We start from the raw sequence: 13938 nt of genomic DNA on the forward strand, positions 1-13938 counted from the left end.
TCAGTAAGAGTCACTTGTTTGAAGTGAAATATGAGTGTCTCATAATCCATAATAATTATCCAGTAATACATAGCATAGTTATTGTCATGTTACTGACTGGTTTCTCATATTTTTACCACCAAAAGCAAAGCGGTAAAAATGTTATGGTACCGAGCTGTGTTAAATAACTAACTAAGATGTCTTTAAGGCTGTTGGTACTTGGTATCTATTCCAATTCTAGTTAAAAAGTCTTCAGTCATTCTGGATACATGAATACATTAGAAAAATAAAAAAGTAATAGGTACCAAAATGTTACTTTCTACATTTCGGCGTTTGTATGAAGACAATTCCTACAGCATCTGAAGTAGGGAACATATTATTTATCACGAAAAAAGCTACATGTTTACATGTAGTCATATTTTCAGCTCCAATTAAAACATTTATTGAATATGAAAATAGTAAATAGTTCTAAGGTAGATGCCACAATTTACTAATGATGGTTATTTAACATTTATGTATAACAAAACATTACACTGTTTCCTTTCCTAGCATAGACAAGAAATCTACTATGAAGTAAAATTATGGTAGATTTCGTTATGTATTTGTACTGGTATTACGATGCTGTGGTGACTTGTCAAAATTTGTACATTCATTGAAAACTGAAGAATCACTGAGGATTTTAGTGTATTGTATCGTTTGGGTATTATAAAACAAATAGGTAAAAATGACAGTGAAAAATAAGACTGAGGAGCCGAAAAAGGAGAAAGTAGAGCCTGCAGCAGCTCCCAACGATGATTTGGTAAGAAAAGTATTCCAATATAATGTATCAAAAACCGATAAAAGTTGGCTGTATTCAATCAAATTGTTTTCTTACAGTCTGAAGAGGACAAACGTTTGCAAGAAGAACTTAATATGCTGGTTGAAAAGTTGCTGGTATGTGGAACTGAGTCTTAAATAAACAAATAAATCATTTTAATAAACAATTATAACCTATTTTGATGTTTTGCGAACAGGGCAACGATGTAGATTTATACTTGCCGGCTTTGCAAATGCTGAGTAAGCTTATTAGGACGTCGACAACATCAATGACGTCAGTACCAAAACCTTTAAAATTCCTGAGAGAGCATTATCCAGCACTAAAACAAGTCTATGAAAAGGTTGAAGACTCCCAGACAAAGAAGTTTTGTGCCGATGTCGTCTCCGTCTTGGCTATGGGCGTCAGTGGCTCAGCTGTAAGTATATTTTACTTTACTTTGTATTCAAACAAAAATAAACTATATTTGTTAAGTTTTTACAACTTTTGTATTATCAGGATTCAGGATATCTAAGCACAATGTTGTGAAATCAAGAATTAATGCAAAGTCATATTTATTTATGAAAAATATGTTATAATTATAAATTGTTAAGAATGTGTAATATAAATAACTCAAATTGAAGCAAATCTAAATATTCACATAATAATAAACAACTTTTCATACAGGATGCTGCAGAAAAGAGGGAATGTCTCAAATACTGCCTACTTGGAACTATGTCCAATGTGGGTGACTGGGGACATGAATATGTCAGGTATGAACACAAACACTGTTTATATATAAAAAAATATCTGTGCCATAAATTATCAGCTTCAATTCATGGCTTTACTCCTATTCCTAGAATCTTATATCCTGTCCCAAATTATTTTCTATCACTTGGTTATACTAGATGTAAGTTTAAGCAGATTATTTATGAAGATGTTACAGACAGAATCAAGAATGTTATACTGAGTTTTGTTGTTATATAGTTATTGTAAAGCAATATACTTCTTTATACAGAAAATAATCTAATTTATTTAATTTTCTAAACATACAGACAACTAGAAGGTGAAATAGCTGAAGAATGGAACATAGAGAATATGGATTCACTTCTGCCTCTGGTTCGTGATGTGATCTCATTTGATATGAAGCATTCAGCTGAGATTCAGGCTTGTGATCTGCTGATGGAGATTGACCGCTTAGACCTGCTCACTCAACACATGGACCAGAGCAACTACCCAAGAGTGTGCTTGTACTTGATTGGGTAAGAAACTTGTGCAGATAATAATCTTTTATATTGAAGCATTTTTCTTTTACTTACAAAGTTATGAATAAATAAAAAAGAAGCAGAAATAAAAGGGATTAAAAATGTAGAGAGTAGATAAAAATGTCAGATGTTTTGTTACCATACCAACTGGTGTTGTCTGGTCTCTGCCTGCTTCAATTTGAAAGAGGTATGATTTTATGTTTGTATTCAAGTATGTCTTTTTATTCTCAAAAATAAGAAACTAGCGCCATTAGGATAACTTAAATTATTGTGTAAGTAAGTCGTAGGTACATTCGCTCATCAAAATTATAGACTTACCTAATCTTCGTATTGTTTGCAGCTGTGCCAGTTATGTAGTGGAGCCAGAGTCTACTCAGATTTTACAAGGAGTGCTTGACACTTACATTCGTTTTGGAGAGTATCCTCGTGGCTTGCTTGTAGCCATGCAACTGCATGACAAGGCCAAGTGTGAGGAGGTGTTCAATGCCTGCACTGATCCGTAAGTTTCAATTTTAATACCTAATATAAATTCCAAAACAATTTTTTTATACATAATATTAATTTAAAGCTTATCCAGCCCTAGCTAATTAACTAAAATTTAAGATTTGTTTCTTATATTCTACATAATCTTTACTTGTGTTTTTTCGTGCAGATTGATCAAGAAACAGCTGTGCTACATGCTTGCGCGTCAGTACATTCCCTTGGAAGTAGATGATGAAGACCTTCGTACTATTCTTCTTAATGCACACATTAATGACCATTTCCTCAGTTTGGCTAGAGAGGTGAGTCAATCAAATGCATGTCAAAACATCAGCTTCTACTCCCATCTTCGAACATGCGAAGTCTTTAGGTAAAAAGTAACATAACTAGGTTTTAAACTGTCTTTAATGTGTATTAAATTATATCGATTTCTGTACTGTAGTATTTGTACTTTTTTCTCATACGTAACTTACACATAAGTCGTAAAGATTTGAATAGTCGGCCATCTCTCTAATTTTTTTATCAATGCGTTTAGCTCGACATTATGGAGCCCAAGACTCCCGAGGAAGTGTACAAGACGTGGTTGGAGTCAGCCGGTTCTGCTCTCCGCCCTTCACTGTTAACCGAGCACCCAGTGGACTCTGCCAGGCAGAACTTATCAGCCACCTTCGTCAATGCATTCGTGAATGCTGGCTTTGGACGCGATAAGCTGGTTACTACTGAGGATGGAAATAAGTGGATGTATAAGAACAAGGATCATGGTAAGACATTGTTTTGGAATAAAGATTGGAGTATTAGCCTTTCGCGCGAATGCGCTCTTTTACCATGTATGCGGTATGTTTACCCCTTGACAAGGAGAAGTGAAGTATTGCACCGCCAATTATTGTATGTCGAGATGGTCATTACATATCTCACGTGCTCTGGTTTAAGTTAAATAAACAAAAAATGTAGGCAAAGAGAATGTAATTAAACAAAGAAACATTTTACAGGTATGTTGTCGGCCGCCGCTTCTCTGGGTATGATTCACTTGTGGGACGTGGACGGCGGTCTGACGCCTATCGACAAGTACCTGTACACCACGGACGAGCACATCAAGGCGGGCGCGCTGCTGGCGCTCGGCCTCGTCAACTGCGGCGTGAGGAACGAGTGCGATCCCGCCTTGGCTCTGCTCTCCGACTACGTCCTGCATTCCAGCTCGAACCTTAGGATCGGCAGCGTTCTAGGTAAACCGACAATATACAAAAATATATTTCTTATGGCCGGTTTCTGAGGCACTTTTAGCGGTAGTTTATCTATTAAAACTGATATTTTTATGAGTTGAAATGCTATTGAATAGATAAACTATCACTAAATGTACCTCAGAAACCGAGGGTTAATTCTCAAATCGCCACTACCGAATAATTATCGGGTGGAAGTGGGCAGTCGTTTTCAACCATGTATGTGGCAGGTCTGGGCATCGCGTACGCGGGCACGCAGCGCGAGGACGTGCTGTCGCACCTGCTGCCCGTGCTCAGCGACACGGCCGCGCCGCCCGAGATCTGCGCGCTCGCCGCCGTGTCCTGCGGACTCATCGCCGTCGGCTCCTGCAACGGCGACGTCAGTACACCATACTATCCTATTTAGTCCTATACTATCTATTGTCTCTAAGTCCAAAAAAATAAACTCCGGTTTTCTCTTAAACTCCAACAACAAACAATGAGGGTCTTTTCCAAAGATATGCGCGTGGAATTGGTTTATAAGTTGGGGCAAGCATTTAAGGGGACTTGATTTTTCTATAGTCAGGTAGAATGATAATTTTACTAATGATTTATTTTGTTTTACAGGTAACCTGCGCTATCATTCAGCGTCTAATCGACGACAATAAGGATTTACATTCATCCACCTATGCAAGATTCTTGCATTTGGGCTTGGGACTGTGTTTCTTAGGTAAGAAGTCTATCATAGTAGTAGGATATTATTTTGTTTAAATATTGATGTCTAAATGTTACCTCGATATCCCACTAACCCTGTCGGTTTCATGTTCTACGAGGGTGCATGAAAGCAACGAAATTGAGATTGTCATTGTCTTGTGTGTACTTTTCCGCTAACTTTGAGGGTGTGTCCCAGGCTGCAAGGAGCGCACGGAGGCGACGATGGCGGCGCTGGAGGTGTTGCCGGAGCCGCAACAGTCGCTGTGCCAGACCACGCTGTCCATGTGCGCCTACGCCGGCACCGGCGACGTGCTCGTCGTGCAGCAGATGTTGCACATCTGCTCCAAGCACTACGAGACTGATGTGAGTACTATAGTCACGAGTGGTAACCTAAAGCCCTTCTCCCATTACGATACGCCCGCGCGACTCTAGTCTCGGAGACTAGTCGCCACGAAGTATCTCACATACATTTGTATGGAGACTCTCACATTACGATACTGGTAGTCTCCATACAAGACGGAAGAGACCAGGCGATCTCCCGCTCAAAATTAATAATATTTTAACGTCCACTACTTCGTCACCCTTCAACTTAAGATTCTGAATTTATCCTCATGTATATTTTCATTAAATGTATTTTTATCCTGATGGACAGCTTTCTACGAATGGATAAAAAAATTATATTCACTACTCTTATGTTTATTTCAGAATGAACAATCGTCTACTGAGGACACAGCATTCAAGAAGCAAGACAAGAAGGATAGTAAGGAGGGTGGCAGCAGCAGTTCTTCTGCCGGTAGCTCCAAGGACGACAAGAACAAAGGTAAACAACTTCACAATTACCACAATTGTTATGCTAACTTTAACTTAAAGATCGTAATTTAATGGGTTGCCTGATTTCGACAGATTCTCCATTATATTATTTGTCAAGAAAACTAAAATTATTCTTTTTCTTACGTTATCTGTCTGTTATTTAATAAACAACATCATTACGATTTGTGCTCAGGCAAGTCATCAAAGGACAGCAAGAACAAGGAGAAGGACAAGGAAAAGGAAGCGAACAAGGAGTTGTCGTCGGTGCAGGCCGTCGCCACACTCGGCGTGGCCGTCATCGCGCTCGCCGAGGAGACCGGCGCCGAGATGTGCACGAGGATATTCGGGCAACTGGTCAGTTCACAACATATTTTACACGTTTTGTACAAGACATTAACAACATTATAGACAAATATTCCTGGGGGTAAAAGACGTCATATATCCAATCCAGAATCAGTTTCGACGTAGTAACAAAAATCTATCCCAATATACAATTATAATATTATTATTATGAATTACGGAAAAATTTAAGTAGATAATAATATAATCATTATTATAACATCGAGCTGTGTTCAACTTATATTCAACAGTAAAATAAAACACAGTCAAATTTTGCTTCCTTACGTATTTAAAAATATATTTTGAATGCTACTACAGGGTCGCTACGGTGAGCCAGCAGTGCGGCGGGCGGTGCCCCTAGCTATCGCCCTGTGTTCCATATCCAACCCGCAACTGGCCGTCATCGACGTACTGAACAAGTACTCGCACGACTCCGACAACGACGTCGCTTACAACGCGATCTTCGCCATGGGACTCGTCGGAGCCGGAACTAATAATGCCAGGTATGTATACTTATACATCATACACTAAATCATACCTTTTACCAATACTGAAACCAACCAGAAAGTAATCAAATGACGCCACAATGACATGCAAACTGCGTCGTGTGAAAATTAGATAAATTCTTTTAGGCATTTTTTGGAATACAAAACGTTTTTTTCATGTTCATTTAAATAGTGTGTTAACAATTATAAAGGCTTAATATAGCACATGAAAGGTATATCTTGTTTTTATTCATATTGTTTAACATAATATCGTGTGTTTAGGTTGGCGACGATGCTGCGTGCTCTAGCATTGTACCACGGCAAGTCTCCGGTGCACCTGTTCATGGTGCGGCTGGCGCAGGGCCTGTGCCACGCGGGCAAGGGCACGGTGACGCTGTGCCCCACGCACGCCGACCGCCGCCTCATCAACCAGCCCGCGCTCGCTGGACTGCTCGTCGTACTTACCGCCTTCCTCGACTGTAAAAATAGTAAGTTACTTCTTTCTCACTATTTGTGATAAACGACCAACCATATTATTACTAACTTTATGTAGCTATGATATAGCTCTCATTTTGATTCTTAAAAAAACAATAAATATCAGATTGCTGTTACATAATGAAGTAGTTTAGATAGAACTAACATTCCTTACATTTTATTGCAGTAATCCTGGGCAAATCTCACTACCTGTTGTACGTCCTGGCGACGGCGATGCAACCCCGTTGGTTGGTCACCCTCGACGAGAACCTTCAGCCCCTGAACGTGAGCGTGCGTGTAGGACAGGCTGTTGACGTGATCGGTAAAGCGGGAACGCCGAAAACTATCGCTGGTTCTCACACACATACCACCCCGGTATTATTGTCGTTCGGTGAACGTGCCGAGCTTGCGACTGACGAATACATCCCGCTCTCACCCGTCATGGAAGGCTTCGTCATACTCAAGAAAAATGAGGACAGTGTAATGGCGTCGGTCCAATAATACACTATACCGTAGGCTATTATTATACCCTAGAATTAATTAACATTTATCTATATTCGTTTTCAATTCTAATAAAATTGTGAGAATTATATTTGTTTTTAAATTATTTACAACCTAAGATCTCTCTGAAGGCTTAACTACTAACCGGAGTTATAAGGTTGAATCCTATAAAAGTGCTCCCAAAAAATTTAAGCCTCACACCTCTAGTACACTGTAAAGGCAGTCTCTCTTGGTTAGTTTGTGGCATCGACAAGATAATGTACCTTAAACGATGTTACATGGCGGCATCGAACTCTCTTCGAGGACTTACCAACTGATTGGCATTCTCAGATGATTTCAAATCTCGACGAATATGATTATGTTTCCACAGCCATTAAAGGTAAAATGCAAAAATTCTGTTCATTGGTGCTATGAAAATACTAAATACCCTCTTTTGTACACATAATTTTGAGTTTTTGACATTAATTTATTTTCTATGCAGTAACTGCCAATTCATTGCCAACCAAGCAGTTAAGCACATTTCCCTATATTTAAATTTAATATTGCAGTTAAAATGTTGGAATTTTACCAGTGGCTTGTTATCTTTTCGATTATTCTAATTTCAATTGCATTGCTAATCGTTGGGTAAGAAAAATTTAATATTTATATTTTCAACTGTTACTGTTTTCCAGTGTTTATGTCTCACAAGTATATATTTAATAATCCTTCAACTGTAGGTAAGCCCACTATGTTCCATACTTCAGGATGTAATATCAATATATTTTTTATAGGATTATTTCTCCCCTATAACATGAGACTACCATTGTTAATGGCGAAAACTTACCTACAGGTACCTACCTCAGGTATAACTGGTGTGGTATTAAGTATTTACGTATTTCAGGATGAGTGTAATACCATGGTGTAGGTGTTTCAAGACTAAGAATAAGAAACCAGATTATGTAGCATCCTGGAACCGGATGACTCTACCACATCATGACACATTCTCTGTTTCTGTGCCTCCACTACCTCCATATTTATTTATAAATGGAATTGCTTATGATAAGTTTTCAACACCAGTTTAAGAATTTTAATGCAGATTATTTTTAGTTCATAATTTAAATTATTTATTAAGTATAAACCAAATTAATAAATTTCCTTTTCTAAAATTATGTATGTATTTAATTATCATATGATTGTAATTGTAAGTATTAAAAAGTTGAGCTTTTTAAATGATTTTTATTTGCACAAAACAAATACTATTATATACATTTGACTCATGAACTATTTTCAGATGCAGATATCTTCTTTTCCTTATGTTTATTGCTTTCTTCAGAACTGTCATTATTTTCCTCACTGCTATCACTATCTGATTGAGATGATACATTCTGCTTGTTGTCAGTCTTAGCTGTTTTGGCTTTTAATTTTGCCATTTTCTTTTTCTTAAGTCTCTTAGCTCGCTTTTTGGCTGTCCTCTCCTCTGCTGCTTTGCGATTTTCTTCTATCTTTCTGTGATATTCATCATCCAGCTTTTCCTAAAATCAAAAGTGGATCACTCAATTTCGTTATATTTTTTTTTGTTATAAATACTCTTAACACAATACTAGAAATAAAATTTCAAATGACCTTTTACTGATCAGATTGAATAATTGAATCCCTTTTTAAAACTTACTTTTTCACTTTTTTCCTGAATAAACTTCTGTCTGGCATATTCTTTACGCCTCAAATGACGGTACACGTGAAATTCTCCCGACCCAGCGCCGGCACTTGATCCCATCACATTACGAACGAAGTCAGGAGCCGGAGCTAATGATTTTGACTTGGGAGGGTCTGGTATCACCACAGGTTTGTCCTGATAAGATAATAAAATGTGTAAATAAAAATAAAGTATAGGACGATAGAGAATTAGAGATTATTCAACGAAAATAATGTACCAACAGGATTTTTCATAAGCTTCTCAAGTTTGAGCCTTTGCAAATCTGTGGCATTTTTTATTACTATTGGCTTCTTTTCAGTTTTAGATTCCGTATCGCTCATTTTACGTTAAATTAAAACATAAATTCTGGTACATAACCTACGATGGTTGTTTTGTTTGGTTAAATAACAACTGATAACTGTCAGAAGTGTCAGAAATTCTAGAAGAGTTCACCCCAGTGCAGCAGTGATGCTTTATGGTCATGTGGTGCTTAACCAGTGGGCTACTTTATTAGATTTAATACAAACAAACAGAGTACCTACGTTCTAAGCTCTTCATCATAAATTAATCGTTAACTAAAGATTACACGCCATATCACATTAACTAAATATTAAATAAATACTTCAGAAGATTTGATTTTCTATAATAAGTATTTATAATAATTTCGGATGAAACCGGTTATTCTATTTAATCATAACTAACACCACTCTAGTTTCACCTTGTGAAGGACAAAGTCACTTTTGCTTGTACTTTTTGGCGTAGGTATCCGGCAATTTGTGTGCAATTTCAGTTGCTGCTGATATTACGAATATTTTATCAAGTAAGTTATTGTTTTTAGAATAAATATTAGATTTTCAGTCTTGTTTTTCACATAACTTATTCACTGGTTCTGAATATATATTTTAATAAGCATATGAATAAGAGTGGTAGTTTTAATTTTTTGATTTAAGTAAGTGCATACGTCAATTGTTTTAGTTAAGAAATCAAATATTATTAATTTAAGCTTTTGTTTCCAACCTTTTTATGTTCTATATTAGCTGAAACTTGATATAGAAAATATCGAAAACACAACCTACAGTTGACCTTGTCATGTATAGGAAATTGGGATACAGTATTTCCTATATAACAAGGTACAGATAAATAATTAACTGTGTAATGTTATAGGACGTCAAACTAATACATTGTTTTTTTTCTAGGATGCCTATCAAGTCGATCAAAGCCCGTCAAATCTTCGACTCCCGCGGTAACCCCACCGTAGAGGTCGACCTGGTATGTATAAGATCTTCTTGTAACTCAGTCTTACGTGAATCTTATTAGATTTTTAAAATTATTTTGGAGTCTTATAACTACTTTGGTATGGTATTCTGTTGGTTATTTCCTACATATTTTAGCAATTCCACTTAATCATATTATATAGATTTTTGCCGGTCTTTACTTACAAAATCCATACGTATTTACTACAGGTCACAGAATTAGGCCTCTTCCGCGCGGCCGTGCCTTCTGGTGCCTCCACTGGTGTTCATGAAGCCCTGGAACTTAGGGACAATGTCAAGGGAGAGTACCACGGCAAGGGTGTTCTTACTGCTATCAAGAACATCAACGACACCATCGCCCCTGGTCTCCTTGGAGCTAACCTTGAAGTCACACAGCAGAAGGAGGTATAGTATTGTTGATTTTAGTCCTTAAATGTAAACATCGGGTGTGGCGTTCATAAATAATCCTTTCAATATTTTTCCTCTTGCAAGTAATGAGGTAACCTATTCTTATAAATGGCTATGATCACCTTCAGTGTCCTTGGTGCTCTTATAAGACAAGGGTCCACTCAGTAGGCCTTCTTTAACAACAACAACAAAATTACCATTGTATTCAACCTATTTACTCAAGAGCCTATTAATTTAAACACAGATTTATTGGCAAAAATTGGAATTAAATTCTGTTTTATTGTCTGATTTACCAACAAACACATAGACTGTCAGATAGCTGTCTGGAGTTTCATGTGTTATCTATTCGCTAACATGCTTAACAGCAACTAGATTGAACTAGAAACTAAACTAGCATAAACAAAGCTTTACTGAACTAGTATTACATCATTGTAGTTTATCCCGAAAAACAAATGAAAAAGTTGATTAATATAGCTGAAGCCATAAATATCCTGATAAAATGAGTTTTGCCTAGATGTATGTATAAGAAAACTTATTGATTGCCTCGTTCAACCCAGCTTTACAACACCCACGCAATATTATTGATGATATACAAGCAACTGGCAAAGTGATTACATTTTCATAACAATGATAACCTTGAAAATAATCAAGATCTTATGATTCTGATGTCACAAGTTCAAGGTGCTTTGTCAAGAATATGATGTAAACTGTTAAAGCAAAAACTTCAAATGAGATCTTAAATAGTTTTCCTCAAACATTTAATAGGAATAATTATAATTTAATTAAATTATTAAATTTAATCTTCTGCACCTACTTAAATGTTTGTCTAAGTATTTCGTTGAGTTCTCAACTAAAATATTATTTGCCAAAATTGTTTTCCCTCTCTCTTCCATGCTATGAATACCATATGTTAGTGGGGTCAGCTTTCCTGATCTTTCTCCTCCACTTTGCTTTGCCCCAGACATCGTCTTCGGAAACTTCACACTCATCCATTTTTTTTTGCGCTACGGTTTCCCATCTAGTTTTGGGCCAACCTCTGAAACTACGACCGGGAATGAATTAACTAACAAATATTTTGTTAACAGATTGACCAGTTCATGCTGGGATTAGATGGTACTGAGAACAAGTCTAAGCTTGGTGCCAACGCCATCCTCGGCGTCTCGCTAGCGGTCGCAAAGGCCGGTGCTGCCAAGAAGGGTGTACCCCTGTACAAGCACTTGGCTGACTTGGCTGGTAATGCTGACATTGTCCTGCCAGTACCTGCGTTCAACGTCATCAATGGTGGCTCCCACGCTGGCAACAAACTGGCCATGCAGGAGTTCATGATCCTGCCTACAGGTGAGTTCTGATTTAGGTCCTTTTTCCTCTACTAGAAACAACTATTTTTCATTTAAAACTCTTGGAGAGCATATTTTTTTGCATAAAAACTGTTGCTCTTCCACTAAAGATAAAAATATCGTTATCCTATATGTAATACCTCTTCAGGCTGACCAGTTTTAGTACTATAGATATACTGGCAATCTGATAGCCCTTATTGATCTCATGTAAACTTAACTACTAAGATAACATTTTTATCAGCATATATGAAGTAATGATTGAATTTCCCCTGTGGGAAAATCAGTATAGTTAGTTTCTGTTCTATATTTTTACAATGTATGCTGATACAAGTATATTATTTTGTTTCTATTAAGGTGCTGCATCATTCAGCGAGGCTATGCGTATGGGCTCGGAAGTGTACCACCACTTGAAGAAGATCATCAAGGAGAAGTTCGGTCTTGACTCCACCGCCGTCGGTGACGAGGGTGGCTTCGCTCCCAACATTCAGAACAACAAAGATGCCTTGTACCTCATCCAAGATGCTATCCAGCAGGCTGGATACACTGGCAAGGTAAAACCTTAGTAGTACTGATCATTTTTCTCAAGTAATTTTGAAGATTTTATAAACCTACAACTTGACTTGTGATAATGTTGATTGTTGCATATAGTCTATGGTAATAGGAACAAAACACAACAGAATGTTATAAGTAAACAAAATGTTTTACAGATTGAAATCGGCATGGATGTAGCTGCCTCTGAGTTCTTCAAGAATGGAACCTATGATCTTGACTTCAAGAACCCCAAGTCCAACCCCGCCGACTACTTGTCATCCGACAAGTTGGCTGAGGTCTACCTTGACTTCTGCAAGGACTTCCCCATGGTGTCCATTGAGGATCCCTTCGACCAGGACGACTGGGCCGCATGGGCCAGCCTCACTTCCCGCACTCCCATCCAAATCGTCGGTGACGATCTTACAGTGAGTAACCTTTTCTATATTTACCTTATTAACTGCTTTTCTTTATTATTTTTGTTATGCAATTTATTCTTTTCTTCTAGGTAACAAACCCTAAGCGCATCGCTACGGCTGTCGAGAAAAAGGCATGCAACTGTTTGCTGTTGAAGGTCAACCAGATTGGCAGCGTCACTGAATCAATTGACGCCCACTTGTTGGCCAAGAAGAATGGATGGGGTACTATGGTTTCCCACAGGTAAGCATTTTTCACCAATCAAAAAGATCGACATACCTAATGGAAATATATTATATATTACGAGTATTAAAAATTGTTCGTTGTTCCCAGGTCTGGAGAGACTGAAGATACTTTCATCGCCGACCTCGTAGTAGGTCTGTCCACAGGCCAGATTAAGACTGGTGCACCGTGCCGGTCCGAGCGCCTCGCCAAGTACAATCAGATCCTTCGCATCGAGGAGGAGCTCGGCGCCGCCGCTAAATACGCCGGCAAGAACTTCCGCAGGCCTGTCTAAATGAAACACAATAATGGGCATATTCCAATAAAATAAGTATTTGTAGTGTTCTCAAACCGAGACTGAGATGGATAATTGGATATGCTCTTGCTTATACAGCATTTCTGTAGAACTTCAGTAATATCATACAATTATGTATAAGCATATAACAGCACGCGATATTGTTACAAGTTTATTGTGAGATTACATTAAAGGCATTAGTGTAAGAATTTATGTGGAATGTATGAAGCTATTTATTTAAATTATAAGTTTTATTTTTTAAAATTTAACCAAGATCAACATGTTTAGAAATTCAATAAATAATGTTATTGTAAGTTCTGTGTTTTATTTTACTGTGCAATTTAAAATTATAAAATGTGTTTAAATCTAGTTGGCATCACAATTTGTTATTATATATTATAATGCTCTGATACTTTGGTCACAACTAATGAAGAAACAAGAAACTGTCAACTAATGTGGGATATCTATGTTAGTGTTTCCAAACAATAGTAACTCTTCAATGTTTCATGACTACTTATTCCATCGTGTCATACGAAGCAGTTAGTGGTAGCGTACTTATCGCATATTTAGTTACTAGCTGACCCGCGCAACTTCGCTTGCGTCACATAAGAGAGAATGGGTCAGAAATTTCCACGTTTTTGTACCACTTTTTTACTGTTACTCTGCTCCTATTGGTCGTAGCGTGATGATATAAAATATGCTTTTTTTTTTCACGAAAAATACTCTTAAAACTATTTATATCTCTTAATATAACGAAGTCGCGCTAAGGC

At 37.4% G+C, this 13938-nt stretch overlaps 3 protein-coding genes across 3 annotated transcripts; 2 read left to right on the forward strand and 1 right to left on the reverse strand.

The window, feature by feature from the left end:
- Positions 1-600: 600 nt before the first annotated feature.
- Positions 601-7125, forward strand: Rpn1 (regulatory particle non-ATPase 1). The gene is made up of 17 exons (XM_076121466.1): positions 601-778; positions 856-912; positions 993-1211; positions 1460-1545; positions 1828-2034; positions 2378-2536; positions 2690-2819; positions 3053-3278; positions 3507-3740; positions 3965-4113; positions 4341-4443; positions 4624-4790; positions 5133-5247; positions 5431-5591; positions 5895-6079; positions 6344-6549; positions 6723-7125. Exons 1-17 carry the CDS (start codon positions 704-706, stop codon positions 7034-7036), a joined length of 2793 nt encoding a protein of 930 aa, XP_075977581.1. The 5' UTR covers positions 601-703; the 3' UTR covers positions 7037-7125.
- A 1111-nt stretch (positions 7126-8236) lies between these two features.
- On the reverse strand, positions 8237-9136 carry LOC142977535 (PRKR-interacting protein 1 homolog). The gene is made up of 3 exons (XM_076121469.1): positions 8951-9136; positions 8685-8864; positions 8237-8547 (listed from the first exon to the last, which is right to left on the reverse strand). The coding sequence occupies exons 1-3, from the start codon at positions 9047-9049 to the stop codon at positions 8290-8292; spliced, it is 537 nt and encodes a 178-aa protein (XP_075977584.1). The 5' UTR covers positions 9050-9136; the 3' UTR covers positions 8237-8289.
- A 258-nt stretch (positions 9137-9394) lies between these two features.
- Eno (alpha-enolase) lies at positions 9395-13482 on the forward strand. The gene is made up of 8 exons (XM_076121429.1): positions 9395-9528; positions 9905-9977; positions 10172-10366; positions 11455-11707; positions 12061-12257; positions 12414-12662; positions 12743-12894; positions 12985-13482. The coding sequence occupies exons 2-8, from the start codon at positions 9906-9908 to the stop codon at positions 13166-13168; spliced, it is 1302 nt and encodes a 433-aa protein (XP_075977544.1). The 5' UTR covers positions 9395-9528; position 9905; the 3' UTR covers positions 13169-13482.
- The last annotated feature ends 456 nt before the right edge of the window (positions 13483-13938 follow it).

The sequence above is a fragment of the Anticarsia gemmatalis genome, chromosome 13 (genome assembly GCF_050436995.1).
Source record: "Anticarsia gemmatalis isolate Benzon Research Colony breed Stoneville strain chromosome 13, ilAntGemm2 primary, whole genome shotgun sequence".
Lineage (NCBI taxonomy): Eukaryota > Metazoa > Arthropoda > Insecta > Lepidoptera > Erebidae > Anticarsia > Anticarsia gemmatalis.